The sequence below is a fragment of the Pempheris klunzingeri genome, chromosome 13, assembly GCF_042242105.1.
Source record: "Pempheris klunzingeri isolate RE-2024b chromosome 13, fPemKlu1.hap1, whole genome shotgun sequence".
In the NCBI taxonomy this organism is placed as follows: Eukaryota; Metazoa; Chordata; class Actinopteri; order Acropomatiformes; family Pempheridae; genus Pempheris; species Pempheris klunzingeri.
Genome location: NC_092024.1, coordinates 20816027 through 20836635, shown reverse-complemented (window position 1 = coordinate 20836635; position 20609 = coordinate 20816027). Strand labels below are relative to the sequence as shown.

Genomic DNA, 20609 nt, shown 5'->3' with positions numbered 1-20609 from the left:
CAAAACATGACATTTCTCATGAGAGAAATAGCTTTTGTTTTTATTTCTAAAACATCTTTTTGTAATTACACGTTCTGCTTGAAAAGTATGTTCTAATATATGTTTTATACTACACACGGCGCATGGTGAAATCTGCAGAAATTCAACAAACGGAGACGTCATCCCTTACCCCAGATTGACAAATGTGGCATGGCAGAAGAAGCACAAAGCTGTGAACTTGCTTTTATTATGTGGCACAACTCGCCCCTAACACCAGAGGTCTCTGCAGCGTCTCATCTGTCCCAGAGTCATGCACAGCTGGTCATGAATCACCTTTTCTGTGGAGAATCTTCAACAGGAAGCATAGCAGAGTGGATCTTAAGTCACAGGTAAAAAATAAAATCAGGCAGCGAGTGGCAAGTTAGGATCTTCTTTGAGACATGGTTAATTTCCTGCTTTGTTCCTCTGGCCAGTCACCAGCTTCTTCTTCTTCTTCTGACTCAGTGGATGATTTAAATGTGTGCGACAACTTGTTCTTGTCATTGAGGAGAAATGTAAATTAACGTGGTTCACAGGTGGCAGAGTGGCTTCGGTGAGCAATGAGGTGTTAATGACCTAAGCAGGTGGTAAAAACAGCTTTAATGAAACAAATAGCCTATGTACATTAAAAAAAAAAAAACACTATGATAGAGGTTGGTGTTGTTTCACTTCATCTTTGGTGGTCACACACCAAAGATCATTAAATGATGGAGGGATCTCTCCACATCCAGGGACATTCAGGATGGATGTCATTAAATAAGATGTTTTTTTCCATTAAGTCAGAGTATAGCACCTCGATGAAGAGATGTGCAGTGAACACAAATTTAGTCCTTGTGTCGTCCTCTAATGTGTCTAAGTATACTTAATAATATTACATAATAAATAGTGTTGGTCCTCTGGTGCGTCCGAAGGGGACGCAGGGTTTAGGGCAGCATTGTTGGAAGTCGGACCGCGGTTTTAGTCCTCTGAGGTCACGTCTACGTCCTCGGAGCTGGACTGCTTGGTGGCGATGCGCCATCTGTTGATGTGGTGGTTTCCCTTCTTCTTCTGCTGGCTGTCTGGTCCCTCCTCCTCCAGCTTCTGTCGCTTGTACTTGGTCCGCCTGTTCTGGAACCACACCTTCACCTGGATAAACAATATGCAATAGACATTTTCAGGGCCCTGATGTTGTGCATACTGGCACAACTAAAATATAAGGTAGCCATAATTAATGTTCTCAATAATACCTGTGATTGAGGCTGCAACAAACAATCATTTTTATTACCTGTTAATCTGCTGAGTACCTTCTTAATTATTTGATGAATTACTTGGTCTATAAAATGTGAGGAAATTGCAAAAAATGCACAGTTTCCTGAAGTCTAAGATGACGTCCTAAAATGTCCTAAAATGTCCTAAAATGCCTTTTCTCTTTGTCTCGCTGATCAACTGTCCAAACCCCAAAGATGTTAAGCTTACAATGTTCTGAAACATTTAAGAATCTGGAACAAGAAAAGTTTGAAACTTTTGCTTAGAAACTGATTAAATTATTAGTTTTCTTTTGTTCTACTTATCAGTTAATCAGCTAACTGTTTCACCTCTGCCTGTGATTTCCCTGCTTTGATATGACACTTAAGGTAAAAATAACATTTAGACTTTGCCTTCTGTTAAAAAACTTTTTTTTTTTTTTTTACACATTTGTGTTTTCTCCCACGTATCAAAAGCCAGAAGCTTCTTTGCAGAATTCATTTACATTTTTCTTTGCATTCATACCTGAGCTTGGCATTAATGTACCGGAAAGGTAAACAGGCTGAGTAGCTTCCTGACTGACTGATGTTGCCAGTATGAGCTTGGCTGACTACGTGTTTTCACTGAGAGCCACGCTGAACTGGACCAGTTCCCAGAGGTAGATGTAGTGAAAATGATGTCTAGTAACTAACTAGTGTTGGAGCAGAGAATAGGTTCAGCACTATTAATACATGTTGCTTTGGCATCCATGATTGCTCACACACTTCCTTTACATGCTGAGTGTGATATTGACTAATAACGGCCATTTCATAACCCCCGTGACTCGATCAGTCTGCTGGTCCAAATGTTTCCACAGAGGAAGAAAGCAGGTTTGACAGATCAACCATGCCGTGCATTCCTTTTGTTTTTAAGCTGTTACAGTACACACCTTAACTCAAGACCACATTAAAAAATGTGTAAATTAATATCCAACTCACTGTCGTTGTAATTTACATAATGCAATCCGTGCTTAATTGCAAGCCTCCTACTGACCGACACAAAACCTAAACTTGCAAGCAGCATTCGTCCATATTGCTGACTCAGGAACCCCCTCTTCATGTTGCCCATTAGGCCTAATTGACACCCAGATAATGTGGACTCATTAAACATAGCCATCAATATTTAGACCCCTTTATCCTATAGCATGCATGAATTAAACACCTTTAAAGACCTTTAACAGACTAAGCTGCAGCCCTGTCTCACCTGCCGGGGAGAAGGGAATACATTAAATTGGATTGCACTGATTTTTAAACATCTGAAAAAAATCAGAGTTTGTGTAAAAGTCATTCTAGCATCTGTGTGTAGTGGCAGCAATTCTCAGTATTGTGTTACAAACTATAAAATGATAAATACTATATAATGTTATATGATAAGATCTCATGATGACCAATGCAAAATGTAATTCAAATGATTCCTTATTTGTTAATAACAAACATAATTCAGTCCACTTGTAAATAACAGCTTAAAACGGGCCTTACAGATATTAACAGTAGCTTACTGACAAATACAATAATATAAAGGTAAGTGAATTAGCAATATATGATTTTGTGGCTTTAAATAAAAATAATAATAATAATTCGGCCATATTTCCATCTAGTCTAGTTACTCCAGATGATACCCGTTTTGAGAATAATTTAACTTCTTAATTTATTTATTTAATTATATTTAAGATGAATGAAATGGTTGAACCAGAAACAGTCTACGATGCTGGCCCAGCACTATGTGGAGCTACCTGTGTTTCAGACAGACTCAGGCTGTTTGCCAGCTGCTTCCTCTCGGCTCCGACGACATAGTGGTTCTTCTCGAAGGCTCTTTCCAGGCGGAGGAGCTGGGAGGGAGAGAAGGCCGTCCGGATGCGTTTGGGTTTCCTGGCGAAAGGGCCGTGGAGGAGCAGGCTGTCCTGGGACACTTCGCTACCTGCCGCCGGATTCAAAGACACAACAAAGGCCGTGAGTATGACGGAGGTGAGTTTTTCCAGCAGTCAGCAGGGGCCAGACGGAGCAGGCTGGCTGTCAGTGCGCTCAGTGCGCATCATGGAAACAGTGTGAACGGTGTTAATGGGCCTGCTCTGCTGCGGAGCGACACCAAAGGAAGCTCTAGTTGTCATACAGGGTCAGGCAGAGCTTCGGATCTATACATGTTATCATTATTGAGCCTTGTAGCTGTAGTTGATAGCTTAATGATCAAAATAACTAGAATAGTGATCATGCAGTGGTGCATAAATAAAAAATAAATATGTGCGGGTAGCTAAATGGTAATCTATTAGAGAGCTGTGTTTTTTAATGACTGTCTGCTAAAAATAAAAATATTGTTTTGTGCTTTTTGTACGAAACCTGCTGCAAAAACATGCAAATAAACCCATTTGATAATCACAGCGTGTGGAGACGGGAACATTTGCAAATACTATCTATGTAACAAAAAGGTAAAAGAACAAAACACAACAAAAAAAATATTTTGTAGCTCTAAAAACACCACAATTATTTATTTTATTTTTTACTGTAATGATAATGTGTGTAACCTGATTACTTTAAGATATTTAGCCAAATATATCAGCCACATATAAATGACCTCCGTGCTCACCTCGGTTACTTATATCACATAATAATATGACAAATTGTCGGATAAATAATTATGTTGTACCAATTCAACATACGGAAAAATACACCAAATATAAAGTGATTTTTATTTTTTATTTTTAATTTTTACAGTGAATAGAAGAGAGCTTATAAATAACTTTAATTACTGCTTAATATTTTCTCAGGTGTAAATATTTAGTTTATAATAAAACATCTTTTCTTTCTGTGTTGATAGTGACCTTTGGTGATTTTTATATTCTGCCCATTACCATTTATATTTCCTCTTCCTGTTTGTCCTCATTTATCCAAAATAAACCCAACCAAGAGGTCATAAAGGGGTATTAACAGAATAATGTAGATACATCAAACTGTCAGGGAGAAAGTTGGTTTATTGTAGTAAATTATTTGCATCATTTTATCTTTATTGTCAAATACATTTTGTGTATTAGTCTCATACAGTTTAAATGTGCCATTATAGGTCTATAGGTGCATTTATGTGGGTAATATTTTATTGAAAAACTATATGCTGAGGTTTGTCTGCAGGCTGTGGTCAAATCCTTTGCTGCTGATACCTGGGCAGGATTTTCTTCTTCCTCGTCCCATTATACTGAAATTATCATCCTGGATTTTATCAGTCTTGTCTCTACAGCCTGGCGGTTGTGCCAGATTTTTTTTTACAATGAAATGAAAAAGCATCGTAGGCTAACCTAGGGCGAGCTTTCTTGTATGGAGAAAAAAAACCATCCGTGCTTATCTCCTCCTGGCTGGGGCTCCCTGAGAGAGGCTGCAGGGCGAATGTGAGTGGAAATATGAGAGCAGCCTGATGTAAACTCGGTGGCCCTGTGGTCTGTGAAATCCCTGCCTGCAATTTATTGTTCAGCAGAGAAATATCTGTAGGTGCTGGCAGTCATGTCGTGCTCAAAAGTCGTGCATTAAAATATGGAAACCTCTCCAAAGCAAAGTCTGCAGCAAGCTTTTGTAGCCTCTATGGATTAGTGTGTTTTTAATTATGCAAAGACACACACACTTTTTCATGAATCCTGTCCGGCAGGAAACCCATGCATCTCCATCTAGTTGTCATTTCCTTTCAATTATGAGCTGATCACTCAGTCAGAAACACTTTGCTGCAGACTGTGTTAAAGGTGTTTTGCACCGCCGCCGCTTCACGTACCTTGAAATCTGTGTCCGAAAAACCTGTTCCGTAGCACCCAGGGGTAGAAGTTGAGCGGGTCTCGGTGTTGTGACCCGAAAAAGTGCGGATGCTGTAGGTGGGAGCCTCCGAGCTGGTGCGGAGCCACGGTGAGGGAGGGGTGGCTCACCGTCTCTGGGAACACCAGGTCCGGGGTCTGATACAGAGACCTGGTCGGCGGAGCCTGGTAAGAGTTCATTAAGGCATCTGTCGGGCTGGAGTAACTTAAAGCCGTGGGGCGGATGGGGTCCTCCACGGTCAGGGGGCTCTCTTTAGCCACCAGAGACTCTATCGTGAAGCAGCGCTTGCCCGCAGAAGAAAACATCATCACGGTAGAAATAAAACACCAAAAGAAAGTGACCGGTCTGTTTCCTCCCTCTTTCTGGAAAAGATTACCTCCCTCTCAGAGATGCGTCATGGCAAAACAAAACATGGAGTGGTGTTTGGGGGGATGCTCGCCTACACAGGCTTGTCCTGTGGAGATGCTGCTACAGAGCTCAACTGTGCTGAAAATTGCCCAGATCCATGAACTCTGTGCGCACTCAGAGGGTTTCTGTGCACAAGTGCGCACCAAGTTAAAAGCGCCTTCAACCCTCAGTGTGGTTTGACGCTGCGCCGGGCGGAGAGCTGATTGGACCAGAGCACCTGCCAATAGGCCTCCTCAAGTACCTGCTCCATAGATCACACAAGCCCGGGCGGCTTAGTTACAGAGGCACGCTGGGAAAACATGTGTGCTCCAATTAATGGGTCATTGTGTGTCCCACTCAGCCTTAATATCGCGCTTTTCTGAAGGGAAACGATCCGCCGGTGGGGGTGAGAAACTTGTTTCAGAGCATCTCCAAATCATCCAGGAAGTCTCCACAAGTCACGATACTGAGACATGGACGTGTGTGTGTGTGTGAGTGTGTGTGTGTGTGTGTGAGGGAAATGTGGAGTGGGAATTTCACCCCTTTTCACAGTGAAGTGCCAAACATTGTTATATGTTTTGGTACCGTTTAACCGAGTTTCCACCCTCATGGTGCAGCGTTTTTTCATTGATTCACTGAGATTCTCAGTGAAATACAGTCTGAAGTCTGAGTGTTATTTGAAGTGTCCGCTCTAGACTATCACAGTTTATATTTCTTATGTCGTAATTTGCACGTAATTTTGCTCGAATTTCTCATCGATGATGGCTGAAAACGATATTTAACATTTCATTTAATCAAACTGAATCAGATTCACCCTCAGGTGAATCATTTTTACCTCCACCAGCGCAAAAAACTTCTCCTACTAAAAGCATAATTTGAATCCTTTACTGGTATTTTAAATTCTCAGTTAGTGATTTGATTTCTTAGTGTGTAACAGGCTACATGTTGAACGTCAGAAAAAGGTGTGTCACTATTTGGCCTACCTAATCAATAATGGGTGTTATTAATGAACCACAACAACTAATAATAATAATGATATAATAATATACATATTCTGCTTTTGATTTTCCTTTTATTCACTTAGCTGAGACATTATTTCTAATTATGGTATGAGGGTGTATTAGGGCACTATTACTGTTCAAAAGCACCAATAAAAGAACATCCATGGTGGAGATGATACCTGGCTTGGTTTGAAAGGAGTCTCATGCACGCATGGACGTCTTGTGAAGCAGACCGAACCTCTGGAGACCAGGACCAGGACTCTGTTTGTCCTTCCTGAGAACAGTTTATCAGCATGAAGTCCTGCAGGAGAAACCCGCAGCCTGTAATTGTCACTGAAGCTCGACGGCTTGACTTCCCGCTCGGCGCTCCGCTTGCATGGTGCACTAACCAGGTTAATAATTATCCTCTAAATGCGGCCGTTTGCCCAGAAATTGCATTAGAAAATCATTACCGATGGAAATTATGAGCTAAAACAAGTTGTTGATTAGGTGTTTAGAGCTAAAGGCTCCTAAAGACGGCAGTAGGTTCTGTGGATGCGTCTGTGTCCAAAAAGCTCCGTATTTTTCCTCCCTAGTGTGATTTCTCTTTAAAACTCAGTCATCTCTGTGAGTCTGTTTTCTATCCTGTGAGGGCCCTGAACTCCCTGGGAATACTTTCCCTCTGTTGCATGACTCCCAGGAGCCACTGCTGAATAAAACAGGCCTGTGGATCATTTCAGTCCCATTAAAAATGCCTGTTTATGTCCAGTATGGCCGCCGAATTTAAACGACTCCCCCAAAAATGACTGTTGGATGTTGCGCAACGAAGTCATTTTGCTTCAGGATGCAAATATTTTCATTTGATCTACATGCTCTGTTTAAACGAATTATGTGTAGCTGTGAGGGCCACACTGTAAATCCCACATAGCAGTGACTGAGTCAATTATGAACAACAAGTCGCGTGTAATAGGTTAAATACAATATAAGGTCTTTTTCACCTTCTTTTCAGGACTCACTCACTCTTTATCTTCGGGTTTTATATCTAAACCGTCTTTTTGCCCAGCGTGCAGCAGCAGGAGCCTGAGAGCTGACCAAGCCGGCTGAGTTTAATGATGAAACCCTTTGGGCCTTTACGCACTGACCCTGATCGCGGCTGGTTAATAGGTGGCCAAATCGCTGCGCATTACAAAAACAAAGCGGAGCAGTCTGCTGTTGTTCCGTACCTGCTGTTGATCTTCCCCCGAGGCTCCGGAGGAGACTCACCGAGAGTCTGACCGAAGTCTCCCGTGCGCCAGACTTTTTCCTGCCAAACTCTGCTGTAGGAGTTCATTATTCCTGCGGGGCTGTCGGTGCCTGTGCGACCATTTGAATCTCCATTTAATATCACTGAACATTCCTGTGGACGTGAAGCGTGGAGTTTTGTTTTAATTGTATTATCCTGCCTGGTTTACACTGGGCACCACAATGTCCTCAGATTACAGATTAATGATTAGGGGAGAGCTGGCTGAGAGAGTTGTAGCATGTTACACATTGGCCAGTCAAATCAAATAAAACTATTATAGATTTAATTTTAATAGTTTTAATAAGTAACACAAACAAATGGTACAACAGCCCTATTTGTATGTGACAATTTAATAAACCACCACATGTCGTTTATTCAGCAAACAATGGAAAAAATACCCAATAAATATAAATATGATTGGACAGCTCAATGTAAAAATGGGACTAACAACATTGGTGTGTAGGCACATGGTACAGATGGTCCCTGACAGTTTGGATTAAAAAGAAACACAGATTTGTCCTTGTAAAGAGCTGCTTTTACAGCTTTGTGTGCACGTTTTAGAAAAGACATGTATAGCTGTAAATTATGAGAATTAAATGAAATATTTCACATTCTAATATTATCTCATCACGATAATCCATTCAGTATCAATAATGTCTTCCAGTGAGATATGGGTAATATATAAAAACAGACACAGCAGTAATTAAAACACAATAAAGGTCCTTTAATGTAAAAAAAACCAAAACAAAAACAGCTCATTATTGTTTAGAGAGGATATCCAGATTTTCTGATCATCAAAGCTTCTTCTGATCAATGCATTTAATTTGTCACATTAAACAACAGGTGAGATTCAAAGCTAGCTTCCTGTAGTTCACTGTGAGTTCCAACTATGGGACAAGATGAGGGACAAAGTGAGAGAGGGGTTCATTTTAGTGCTGCCCTCTAGTGGCCTTAACAGGATGTTCTGTTATGGTGTCCCACCTGAGAAGTTATAGTAGAGACAGGTTTGATCATACTGTGTTTTATTATATGAGTTTAAAATCCCTTGAATCTGAATAATGATCCTTGTGGGACTGATTGTGAATTACTGTGTTAAAGTTCTGTTCCCAGTGATGTTTAGAAGTCTCGATAATCCTTCACCACATTAGAAGTTCACAAAAGTCTCACCAATGACCTTAGAAAGTGCAGCAAGTCAATTAACACTATTTCCAATGTTTGATGCATGTTAGAGTTTTAATGGGGGAAACCTTGAATTCAGGTCTTGTAGAAAAACCCTTGACCTTTTTCTCCACATGAGATATATTGGTGTTTTTAGACCACTGCTGCCATCCAGTGGGAGAACCGAGGCAGAGCATGTTTTTAGGGTTTAAAAGCTCCTGCAGAAATCAGCTTGAGTTCATGTCAAGGTCCAGGAGGTCCCTCTACTACTTGTTTCAGGGGAAAATGTGGGAATATTTGTCAGATCAGACATTAAACCCTGAAAAATACCAAACCACGATTTGTTATACAACTAAAATGTGCAGTCACTTTTAAAATTTTAAATCGATCTGTAACAGAGCCACAAACACTAGTGAAGCTTTCCAGAAACATAGAACTAATCATGAAAGTCCCAATAAACCAAATAATTCAAACTCATTTTAATTGATGCACAGAACCTAAAGACACCTCAGCCTGAAATCTTTGAAATCATCTTATAAATCACAAATCATTTATATCCTGAATTCTATATTAGTCTGTTACACTACTGATAAACCACATTAGTACTGAATGCTGGCTGTATTTACTAATGAACTGGCTTGTAGGTGCAGGTCTCTGGTCTCTCGTGTCCCTGAAGCTTCTCCATGATGTTGATTAAAACCACCCGGTTCAGTCAGACTGCAGAGGCCCGCTGAAGCTCCGGGCCTCCCTCTCACCTCCTCCATGCGTTCATTAATAAACTAATTGGCCATTTTGTTTCGCATTAGCGTTGTGTGCTCAGCTAATCTGTCCCACTTAAATACTTGGAAAATTTCACCCCATTATAACGAGATGGGGAAAGTAGCACGTCGCTGCGTTTGTGCCACCCGCTTGAGAAGTGCGGTCGTTTAGCCACCTGTGCGGGGGCCCCGCTCCTCCACCGGCTCCCCTCCTCAGCATAAACAAACATCCCCCTCTTAACACGACCGGGAGAAATAAGAAACGAGTTCATACCAAGAAAAGGTGTTTATCTCGATCTATTCAGAAAAGATGGGGCTTTCGAGCCGATTTTAAAGCATTTTATGGCAGTGGCGTAAACCTGAGAGCTTGTGAAAAGTTTATTATGCAGATTTTAAAGCCACATGAGCCACATTACACACCCAGTCTCCCATTTCAGCGCTACGGCGATGCCATGTGAGATAAAATATCATTAATATATGTCAAACGTGATTAAGGACAGCCATTAAAAAGACCTGCTGTGAAGAAAAAAAATCAGTGTATAACAGCTGAGTGTCACAGACACACTTTAGTCCGGGCTCCATAGATGGTGGTGTGCGTAAAAGACGCACGTTGGATACGTTTGGACACGTAATGTCCATTATGTCCAGCCGCCCCAAGCTTCATCCTGTCGGGGTTCCAACTTGCTTCACGGTGTTTTATGTCTCCGGAGCTGCTGTTTCCTGGCAGAGAAAGCAGAAACGGCCTGTTCTCCAGAAACACGAGGATGGCCGCTTCGCATCAGGAGAGCTCCTCACGTCAGTGCCCGTGTCAGAAGTCATTGTGCGTCTCAAATGCGGCCCTTTCACGGCGAGACAAAGAGCAGCTTCCACTTCAAACGCTTGTAATGAAAGCTAATGACTATTAGATGGAGAACAGGGGCCCTCGCCTCTGCAAATAAAATGCAAAGGAGGATTTCTGTTTTACAATCGCCTACCCTAAAACGCGAGATGGTGCACTGTCCTATTGGAGCTGGAGGTTATTGCTCTCCATGAGAACTTTCACACCTTCACATTACATCTAAACACTCATGTGACCAATGCATTTGCATTCAAGGAGGAGAAAAAGCGTGTTTTAGGTGCGTTTGTAGGTGTTTAAAGATACAGCTGAGTAATGTAGACACACTGAAGGAATATTTGATTATGATTTGAGGGTTAAAACCATCCAGCGATGATTTAATGGACATTTGCCTGATAAAATCCTCACAGAAGAGACCCGTCATCCTCATGAAACTTAGATAACCATATATTAGTATATTTCATAATGAGTTATCTATGTATTTGCACCTAATTGAACAGCTTTCACGCAGTGGTTCTTCAGTGGTTCTTTGAGGGAGATGATGTGCTATATTGCACCGCTGCATACAAAGAACCTGTTAAGCTCCTGTATGGTTCTTTAGATTTTTTCTGCTGGTTCTTCAGTTTAGTTTAGTTTAGTTTAGTTGGGTAAAGGTCTTCTTTTGACAAAGTATGTAGCACTTTTAAACGTAGTCACTATGTAAAGCACCAAAAGTGATGATGAGCCACTTTTAGTGTTATATTTCGCACCCTGTTTGTTTGGTGTGTATGATTCTGACCAAAATAATGATGGATCTCTCCCTTTATGCTGCTGTCTTTTACAGCTTGTTTGCATTACACCGATTTTCAGGTCTGTCCGCATGTTTCAGGATTGTTTTAGTGAACTTATTGAGTCGAAATCCATTTCCCTGGCAGGTTGTACTTGACTCATCTTAGCTGACTTGTCATTCATTTTACTTTATCTATTCGATTTTCATTTTACCAGGATGGTTTCCTGAGATCACGATGTTTCTTCTCCATGGGAATCTTTGACAAAATTGCCAGCAAATTTCGAGGCAATAAATAATTTAACAAATACATGCCTACAAATAAATGCCTCCCAGAGCCCAAGGTGAAGTCTTCGAGTGGCCAACAGTTTCAACCCCAATTGTGTTTAAACTACTATAATATAAGAGAAAAGAAAGAAAGTAGGGTTTATCTAGTGTAGTAACAGTTAAAAATAGGGCCGTGCAAACAGTAAAAAGAAACATGAGCAACAACAGATCTAAAAAGTCACAAACACTAGACAGCAGGAGGCGAGACAAAGGCCAAAAGCAGGAAACGCTCACTTTCTCTCTTTTACTAAAATTACTTAAACGATGACTTGAGCTGTCAGAATTGTTGCAGATAAATTTCTAACATCAGCTAATTGTCATCTGTTGAAAATACAGTATAAGCCAGCAAAGACCAAATACATGTTGCATCTGCCACCAAGACAAAGTATGTAAGGTAACAGTCTCCTTTCATAAGGAGCTTCAGTTCAGAGTCTAAAGAAACTGAGCCGTTGGCTTGTTTCCAGCCGTTAAGGTGCCCTGTGCTAATTGGGACGATGAGGCCGGTGACCCTCCACCCCTCCCTCTCCAGGACTCTCCAGGTTTTCCCAGGCCTCTGACTGCTTCTTTCTTTCACTCAATGGGATTACGTTGGGCTGTGGAGAGAGGAGAGGAGGGGGAGCTCTGATTCCCGGCTGATCACATCAGAAACGGCTCTCCGGGGTTTTTACACAAATTCTGCTCCTCCATCAACGGCGCTTCAGCCCTAATCAGACCGAGCGGGGACACCAGGAGAGAGCAGGCAGGGGGTGGCGGACAGGAGACAGAGAGAGAGATCAACTCTGTTACTGTTTATTAAACTTCTCTCTTTGATACTGTTACCTCCTCCATCACCTCTGCTGCCTACTGTTTTGGTGGAGGTTTTTTTTCCACAGTTTGATCAGTTAAATCAGTCACTGATGGAAGAAGAAAGTGAATTCATATGTCTTTGATGTATTTACATACTGTGGACTTAACAGGCCCAAACATGCCCCAACATTACAAACAGTTTCATCAAAGTTGATTCCTGAAGTAACTTTACAATTTGCATTTCATCTTTCTGCTCAGTTTCATGTGTAAACGCCAATTTAACGCCTCTTTAGGCCGGATGTTGCGTCTCATCATTCAGTTAGATTTTGATTCACAAAGTCCAGATTCAGTTCACTTCAGTCAGTTACATCAGAGAAATACCAATATTTCATAAAGAGCTTCTCATAATTCATCCTGGGAGCTTAGATTTGTTTCACGCTCGATAAATGAGCAGCACTGTTTGTAAAGTCCACTAAATTATGAACACTTTCCCAGTTATAAAACTGTGGACCCAACATTTATTTTCTTTGGAATGACACATCTATATTCAGGCCTAGGTCTTCTTGCAGCTAGACATGGACTTTGAGTACCAGATCCTTCAAATAAGTAGAGGGCATACACTTTAATTAGCACTTTGACAGGATAGAAACTGAACTTTACTACTGATTATCTTCTTATATATATATATTTAATGTAAAAACCTGTCGTAAAGAAATGTAAGGATTAAAGATGGAGACCCCTGCTCTGTGTTCCCATCAGCTTTCTTTAATATGACAGAGTTATCCGCAGGACAGGACTTTCAGGTTGACCACCCCAATTAGCTGCTCTGATGGACTCATTTGCTACATCCCAATCCTTTCTGCACGCTGTCCTCTCTCCTGTTTTATCCCTCATGTCTGCCAGTCAGGCCTCAGCGGACAGCATGAGTCCCTTTCCACCTGGAAGGAAAGACGTTGGGTTTCAATAGAGCAGAGACGGGACACCTGCCGGCGGTGGGTGGGCATGTGGGAGCCCGGTCCATTGAGAGGCAGTGAGAACAGGCGTATTGACCGTTTAAAGAGATTAAGCAGTGAGACCCAGCTCTCTAGCCTCGAGACAGACTGACCCCTACCACCCCGGGTTACAGATATCCCAGCTAATCCCTCTGCTGGTTATTTATTTGCTTAGGTTAAATCAGAGGGGAAGCAGAGTCTGTCCCAGACCTCAAGCATAAAATGAGTTAGATCAAACCAGAGAGGAAATGTCTTACCATGTCCCCCTCGTCTTCAGATTGGGCACATGGGCGAGACGAGAGGAGCAATGAGGAGAGGTCAGAGGCTGTGCTGGTGATCTGAGGGGGTTTTCTCTCTCATGCTCAATCAGTTCCTGATACTAATAATTTAAATGAGGTTTTGGGAAAGCCTCATCTGATTGTTTGGTGAGCAGAATCTCATCACACCAAGTTTATTTTTAATCTGCTCAATGGACATTATTCACGCCTCTGGTGTGTGAAGTAAACATGTGCTTTATTTGTTCTCCCTCATGGTTTAACATCTTTCTCTCACACATTAAGAATAATCACCAAATAAGCCACAAAGTTGAAATTTGGAAAAACACATCTTTAAGTGTAATTTATTAAGAGTTCAGGCCTGTGTGGGTGTAATTAGATCAGATTTCACTTAACAGCAGCAAAACAAACCCACAACTGTCATCAGAGTTTAATTTGAGTGTTGTTAACTCCTGATTGGTGGGATGTCACATTTTCCCACATGAGCCCTGCCAGGTTGAACTAGTGAGAGAAAACATCGCAGACAGAAATATCTATTCAGAAATAACTAAAACTGTGTATTAATGTGGGACCACAACTCTCATCTCAGCAGAAACTGATTATAAAGGTTAAGGTTTTATCAGTTCGGCTGTACATGTGCAGTAACATGCAGACTTTACTTTAACTTCCGGTGCTCGTGCAAATAAAAAGGAAACAGGACATGGTTGCCATTAGTGTCATAAAATATATTTCTGAATATTTCATTCAAATGTACAAAAACACATGAAGTGGACTCATCAAAGAGCAATAAAAGTAGGAAATTAAATATATAACTATACATCTATTAAATATCCATAGTAGGAGACACAGGCCTCCTTTCTCAGCAGTATGTACAAAAAGTTTCTTCAAAAGTCCAGGGCTGTTCGGTCAGCAGTGGTCAGTGGAGTCATCAGACACGTCAATATCCACATCCAGGTCGGAGAACTCCTCATCCTCATCTCCTTCATCTCCGTGCCCTTGAGATCCGGGACTTTTCGGCGGAGCAGCCAGGCCCAGTTTGGCCAGCTTGGCCTGCTGCTGCTCCAGACTCTGTTTGCGCCACTTGATGCGTCGGTTCTGAAACCAGACTTTGACCTGGAGACAACAACAAAAAACACAGCTCGCATTTAGAAACATTGTTTTAAGAAATGTGTGGAAACGTGTTTCTACGGCAGCTTTTAACAATTATCATTCTCCGTATTTTCTTACCTGAGCTTCTGTGAGCTGTAAAGCTGATGCCAGTAGGAACCTCTCGGAGCCGACCATGTACTGCTGCCGGGCAAACTCCTTCTCCAGCCGGGAGAGCTGCTCGCTGGTGAAGCTGGTGCGCATCCGTTTCGACTTCCCACCTTTAGTTTTGAACGAATGCAGCCCTGCATTGACTTTGGACATTGACGCTGCAACAAAGAGACGACACATTAAAGCACACCGCCACGTGGTTCGGTTTCCTGACATTTGGATGTTTACCCAATAGTCTCAGTAATTTATGAAAACCACTCCAATTACCTTGTGCGTAAAAGGCTCCGCGACACGATGCCTGGTAGGTGAAAGGCGGGCAGCAGTAGACTGTATATCCAGGCTGTCCGTGGACCGCTGAGTGCAACATGTTTGGTGAGTAGACGTAAGGTGCCGCGGCTGCTGCCATCGGTAAGCCTACGTGTCCGGTGAGCGGCAGCGGCGCTGCTGGCTGATATTTCTCCCCGCAGTGAGTGGGACTCGCCCGGCAGCTGGTCGTGTCCTCCGGCTTGGCGAGCAGAGCATCGATGGTGAAAGATTTTCCACTGGGAGGCTTTGCCGGAGACGCGCACAGGCTGCCTGGGTACTGCGGGTACAGTGATGCTGGTGCGTAATTACGCACGGAGTATCCATAAGCTCCGACTGGTCTGGTCGGCACCTGCATTCTTCCTGAAGTGTAAAAAAGTGGAAAAGAAATAAGGTCTTTGCGGAATGTAGTTGTTGCTCCAAGTGCAGCAGGAGGAAGAATGCTGCTGCTGTGCGGAGAGTCCTCACTTATACTCCGTCCGGACACAGAGGTGTCAACAGCCCCCCACCGAGCCTTTGTCTTTCTAAGTAGCAGATGAGAGAAACGAACATCCCGACAACGTATCCAATTAATTGGTGGAGTAATACAAGCTGGGATTGTCAAACATCCTAACCCTTTGAATGACAAGGCTTTTGAAGAGTCGTGGGGGCAGGGGACTCAGGAGATTTACTGGGCTACAAATTCTTGCATGGATCTTAAGTCCAAATGTAATCATTACCGCTGGGAAAGCCTTGATGTTACCAAATCATCTTATTTGGAACCTTTTAAGTCCTGGCTTGTCTACAGATGCTTTAAGCAGCGTAACAAGTCTCTTCACAATTGGAGGCCGACTTTAAGCTGTACAATTTACAGAGAGTCTGTTCACTTACTCTTCCTTTTATCTTTGATTCCAGACTATTTGACGCACTTGGTCAACCTCACAATTTAGGGATATTCAAGGCTCTGCGCTTATGTTTTTCACAAGCATCTGTAAATCAGGAATCACTCCTGTATGTAAACAGTCCATGATCTTTTTCCTGTAGAAAACGAATGTGCTCTATTTCCAAAGTGTGCCGTTTAACAGCAGCGGTGTCGCTCTTAAAACTGAATAACTGCCCTGATTGAGGCGTCAAATTCAGCGGGTGTGTTGCGGTGACAGAGTGGTGCTGCTGGTTTAACCCGGTGTCACTGCGTTAATCCACAGGTTGATCCAGTCCATCCTCTGAATGTCTGTGCTCGGACTGGGAAAGGCCTGAAACAATCCAAGTGGGGTTAAAGCCTTGAATCTGAAGGTGGTTTTATTTAATGTGATTTAATGTGTAAATCAGAGCCTGCTTACATTTCTGAAGACCCTTATTCTGAAATGCATCTTGGGCAGGAAATAATATCCTTAAACTGCTTTGTTTTATCGGTTTGGAGATGAAGCGCTCTGCGGCTTCTTTAAAGGAAGTGATTTGCTTTCTTACACTACCCGATGACAAAGACATCCTCCCTTTCAACTTGGATTATTGCCAGCTCTGCAAACTCTCCAGGCTCATTTCCATCATTTGGAGGTGGCGGAGAGGTTTCTCCAGAGCCTTAAGTAACTGTTAAAACACATTTAAACACCGAAGCGAACCGCTCAGTCCCTTTGACCTCGGAGGGTTTTATTTATTCTCCTGCGCTGACACTAGAATGTCTAATGAAGAGGGCAAACACAGACTTTGTCGACTCGGCCTGAACAATAAGGATGTTTCTTCTGATGCCTCTCTGAGCGGACCACCCACCCCAGGACCGGTGTTTGCTGGCGTGCACTGCAGAAAATCCCTGTCCTGACAAATCATTCAATTCACAGTTAGTGCTGAAACCTTTAAAAGACATAAAAGCTTCACGTGGAGAAAGGAGATGTCAGATGTCTCTAAGTCAAATCAGCTTGAAACAAATAAAAACGGAGGTTTAAGTTGGTGAAGAGTTGAGATCAGACAGAGGTTTAGAAAACTAATGAAAACATCTCTGCTGGTTTTCCTTGAAACTCTGCTGAATATGTTTAGTTTCGGGGCTGTTGGTTGGATAAAAGAAGACATTTGAGGGCATCCCGTCATCCCTGGGAACTTGTGATGCACATGTTCAAGTCTTCTGGACATTTTATAGGCAAAGTGATTAACCGATAATGACAATAGTCGACCCAGTTTCCACACCAGGTGGAACTGCTACTATCAGCCAAGTGCTCCTCCAGTATTCTGCCTAGAAAACAGACACTTGTATCATGAGATCAGGAGCAAAACCTCGGCGTCCCTGACTGACAGAGCCGCAGTGTTGCTGCAGGGAAGGCAACATGCCCTCCTTGTGTATTGGAGCCAGACAAGGAATACACGGACTGTTGTTGAGAGAGTCCTCTTTTCATAGTCATGGCCCGAGAGGAGAAAGAAGCTGAAGGGCTGCTCTCTAATAGCTCTATGGGCCATCCCTCTCAAATGAGGCCCTCACTGAAAGCTTGAAACTCCTCATCAGCACTCATTCATTCAGTACCTGCGGTTGGCTGCATGCAAAATGGTGACTAATTTTTTCATCACTTCTCAGTAGTTGTTTCTCCAGATATCCCACTGTGACCTTTCCTGACCAAACCTAACGTACAAACACAACTTCTATTCTAAAATCATGCAAAAATAGATAAAAGTATGGTTGTCTGTTGGTCTAGTGTATTAAAATGGGTTGTTTGTGGCATTTGGCTTGTGTTAGATATTAAAGATACAGAAATATTTGTTTATGAAACGATTAGCGTATAAAGAATCTCAGTTTAGCTTCTTTGACATCCAGACAGTCGTTCACCAGAATAAAACAGATTAATAGTTTTAGCTACTCTGACACTTAATGTCACATCATGTCCTTTTACAACACAAACAGTACACTATAAAAATAGTTACATGTCCTGTTTTCAAGATTTCAATTGAATAAAAGTAAGCAGTACGTGTTTCAAGTTTCAAAAATAAAAGTATTCATTAGGACGACAACTTGCATTTTACATTATTGGATCATGGTGATCCATGTTATCATGTAGATGAATGAGTTTGGGCTCATTTTAACTAGCTCACAGTGCAGGGGAGTTTATTTTATGCTGTTTAACTTAGATTAAAAGCTTTGAAAAAAGATTTTAAGTGACTATAACTGTCAAAAGTCAAATATTGCCTTCTGAAGTGAAGGAGAAGGAGTAAAAAGTAGCATAATATTGAAATGTATTACATTTCATCTTTGAATGTGCTTTAGATTAAAACTTTCAGTTGGTGCAGACATATATAGCAAAGCGTAGTTGAGTGTCTTTCTGCATATAAAAGCATGAGGTGTAAATTTGTCTCTATTCTTCTGCTTTATGCAAAGTTATTTGTGTGGATGCTCCAAATATTCCTGTATCCTGGCAGCATGTGAAAGAGAGCCTGAGCTCTTGTGCTCTGTTCCGTCTCACCTTCCAGCTCAGATCACACATGATTGAACGAAACAAAAGCATGGAGAAACACTGTCATCATTATTATTATTGAGGTGAAAGGGGGAGAGTCTTCTCACCTGCCCGACACATTTAACAGCCACTGTAATCTCGGCCTTTCCTGTCCACGCACATCCATCGCTAATGAGTTTATGAAGCCATTTACAGAACGATCCAGAGCGGCCTGCCTCTGCCACCTTGCTGCTGGGCCTGAGGGGTCATTACCGGGACCTGCTGGGCCTTGGCCCTCACCTTGACTATGAATGGGAGTCCAGTAAAAGGCCAGGTACGCTCCGTCTGGCTCCAATACACATTCAGGCTCTGCTGTAGGCTGATGTGTGTGTGTGTGTGGTTGTGTGTCCTATCAGCAGCATGAGGAATCTGATTTAATGTAAAGTTACAACAAACACCTGCTCTGGAGCTGCTGAAAGTCTGTCCGTTATTGATTCAGGTGAAAACTTTATGTGGCCAAATAAAAAGAAAGTGCAGTTTGAATGAATTGATGATAAGATCTGTTGAAATAACAGCAGTCTATTCTATTCAAGTTACAGTTTTCCAATTAAGAAAATCTTAATGTACAGGATTTAATGTGAGACAAAGAAACATCTGAACATGCACCAAGTTAAACATTTAATTTGATCTCGATGTTAATATATGAGAAGCATTTGTATCCGTAAGAGTTTGTGACGTCACAAATACACCAAATTATTTATGTCATTTGAAAAACATCCCATTGAAAGATAAATTATAATTAAGACACGTCAAGTCTCACGGCTCTCCTCAGTTCTTTAACTATTTGCACTGAACATTAGAACTTTTTTGCGTGTAAAGCAGTGTTGGTCTTGTTTCACTCGATTAAAAGTTTATTATCTCACCGTAGTTGTGTAGCGATTAGGTACCGTTAGATGATTAGTTATGTGAAAATATGACGTCGTATGACCCAAAAACTGTTCCACCACGGTGTTTTTTATTAATCCAGAATAACTTTATTTTAACCAATACATTGAACGCCCTAATAATTACACAAGATTAGATTAGATTTTGTAAGTCTACACAGTGCCGGTACCTGAGATGTACACAAAATAAACAAAGCAACTGTGAAATAAAATGCAGCATTATCACTTTTCAGATACGTACAAACCACACAAACCTGCATACGGTTGTTTCGTTGTCCTCATTTTAAGTAGAAACCAAGTTGAGTCTACACCTCTTTTAAAAGCAGCCTAATCTACACCTCATTAACACTTAGCAGACTGCATGCACTGTGGCTGTGTGTGAATAATTTCACCATACAGGCTCCCAGTTTGAGACTAAGGGAGCCTGAGAGGGACAGAATGAGTGAGAAACGTGAGAATTAGTTTCCCTCTGTGCTTTCGGCCTAAACCTCTCAGCCGTGGTTTTTCTCTCTGTACTATTGGCTAAATGGTTCAAACTCTAAATGATCGGACTAATTCCAGCATTGATTCTGCCTCTTTTCTACGTCACTATGCAGATTCTGTGTGTTTTTCATTTACATGTGTGGCAGAATGGAGGACCTCCAGTCACTGCAGCTCAGTCCTCCAGCTATAAACAAAGATTAGCATTGACACCAGTGCTGTGAAGTGCCACTGTACGAGCTGCTCTCCTCTGGGCTAATAGTGGCCGTTCAGACCAGAAAGCCCTCCATCCACTCACAGAAATGACCATCCATTTCATTACCACCTTAATGAGGGATTAACTTTCTGCCTGAACGGTATCTGTTGACCGACACGATGGTCCCGTCCTGGGAAAGGAGGATGTGTGTATTCGACCCGTCTGACTCTGAATTTATACAGAAAACAATTCATTTGGCAAAGGAAAGATTCAGAGCAGTGTGTGTAGGGACACACTCTGGGATGGGGTGTCGGTCTGTGTCTGTACACTTTGACCGAGCAGCTATTTGATGGATTTCCATTAAACGTTGCTCAGATGTTCATGGCCCTCTAATAGATGGATCCTAATGATCCTCTGACTTTTCTTCT

The 20609-nt window shown here is 42.0% G+C and overlaps 2 protein-coding genes across 2 annotated transcripts; both read right to left on the bottom strand.

The window, feature by feature from the left end:
* Positions 1–76: 76 nt before the first annotated feature.
* On the bottom strand, positions 77–5374 carry emx1 (empty spiracles homeobox 1). The gene is made up of 3 exons (XM_070842700.1): positions 5029–5374; positions 3014–3198; positions 77–1143 (listed from the first exon to the last, which is right to left on the bottom strand). Exons 1-3 carry the CDS (start codon positions 5372–5374, stop codon positions 976–978), a joined length of 699 nt encoding a protein of 232 aa, XP_070698801.1. The 3' UTR covers positions 77–975.
* A 9112-nt stretch (positions 5375–14486) lies between these two features.
* On the bottom strand, positions 14487–15530 carry noto (notochord homeobox). Its single transcript, XM_070843009.1, has 3 exons — positions 15137–15530; positions 14840–15027; positions 14487–14725 (listed from the first exon to the last, which is right to left on the bottom strand). The coding sequence occupies exons 1-3, from the start codon at positions 15528–15530 to the stop codon at positions 14519–14521; spliced, it is 789 nt and encodes a 262-aa protein (XP_070699110.1). The 3' UTR covers positions 14487–14518.
* Positions 15531–20609: the final 5079 nt, after the last annotated feature.

Excerpts from the sequence above, each read along its gene's own strand:
- emx1 (XM_070842700.1), bottom strand. The coding sequence starts at position 5,374 with ATGATGTTTTCTTCTGCGGGCAAGCGCTGCTTCACGATAGAGTCTCTG. Across the intron at positions 3,199-5,028 it reads TTTCGGACACAGATTTCAAG|GTAGCGAAGTGTCCCAGGAC; the intron begins GTACGTGAAGCG and ends ATCCGGCGGCAG. Across the intron at positions 1,144-3,013 it reads TGAGTCTGTCTGAAACACAG|GTGAAGGTGTGGTTCCAGAA; the intron begins GTAGCTCCACAT and ends TTGTTTATCCAG.
- noto (XM_070843009.1), bottom strand. The coding sequence starts at position 15,530 with ATGCAGGTGCCGACCAGACCAGTCGGAGCTTATGGATACTCCGTGCGT. Across the intron at positions 15,028-15,136 it reads CGGAGCCTTTTACGCACAAG|CGTCAATGTCCAAAGTCAAT; the intron begins GTAATTGGAGTG and ends TCTTTGTTGCAG. Across the intron at positions 14,726-14,839 it reads TACAGCTCACAGAAGCTCAG|GTCAAAGTCTGGTTTCAGAA; the intron begins GTAAGAAAATAC and ends TGTTGTCTCCAG.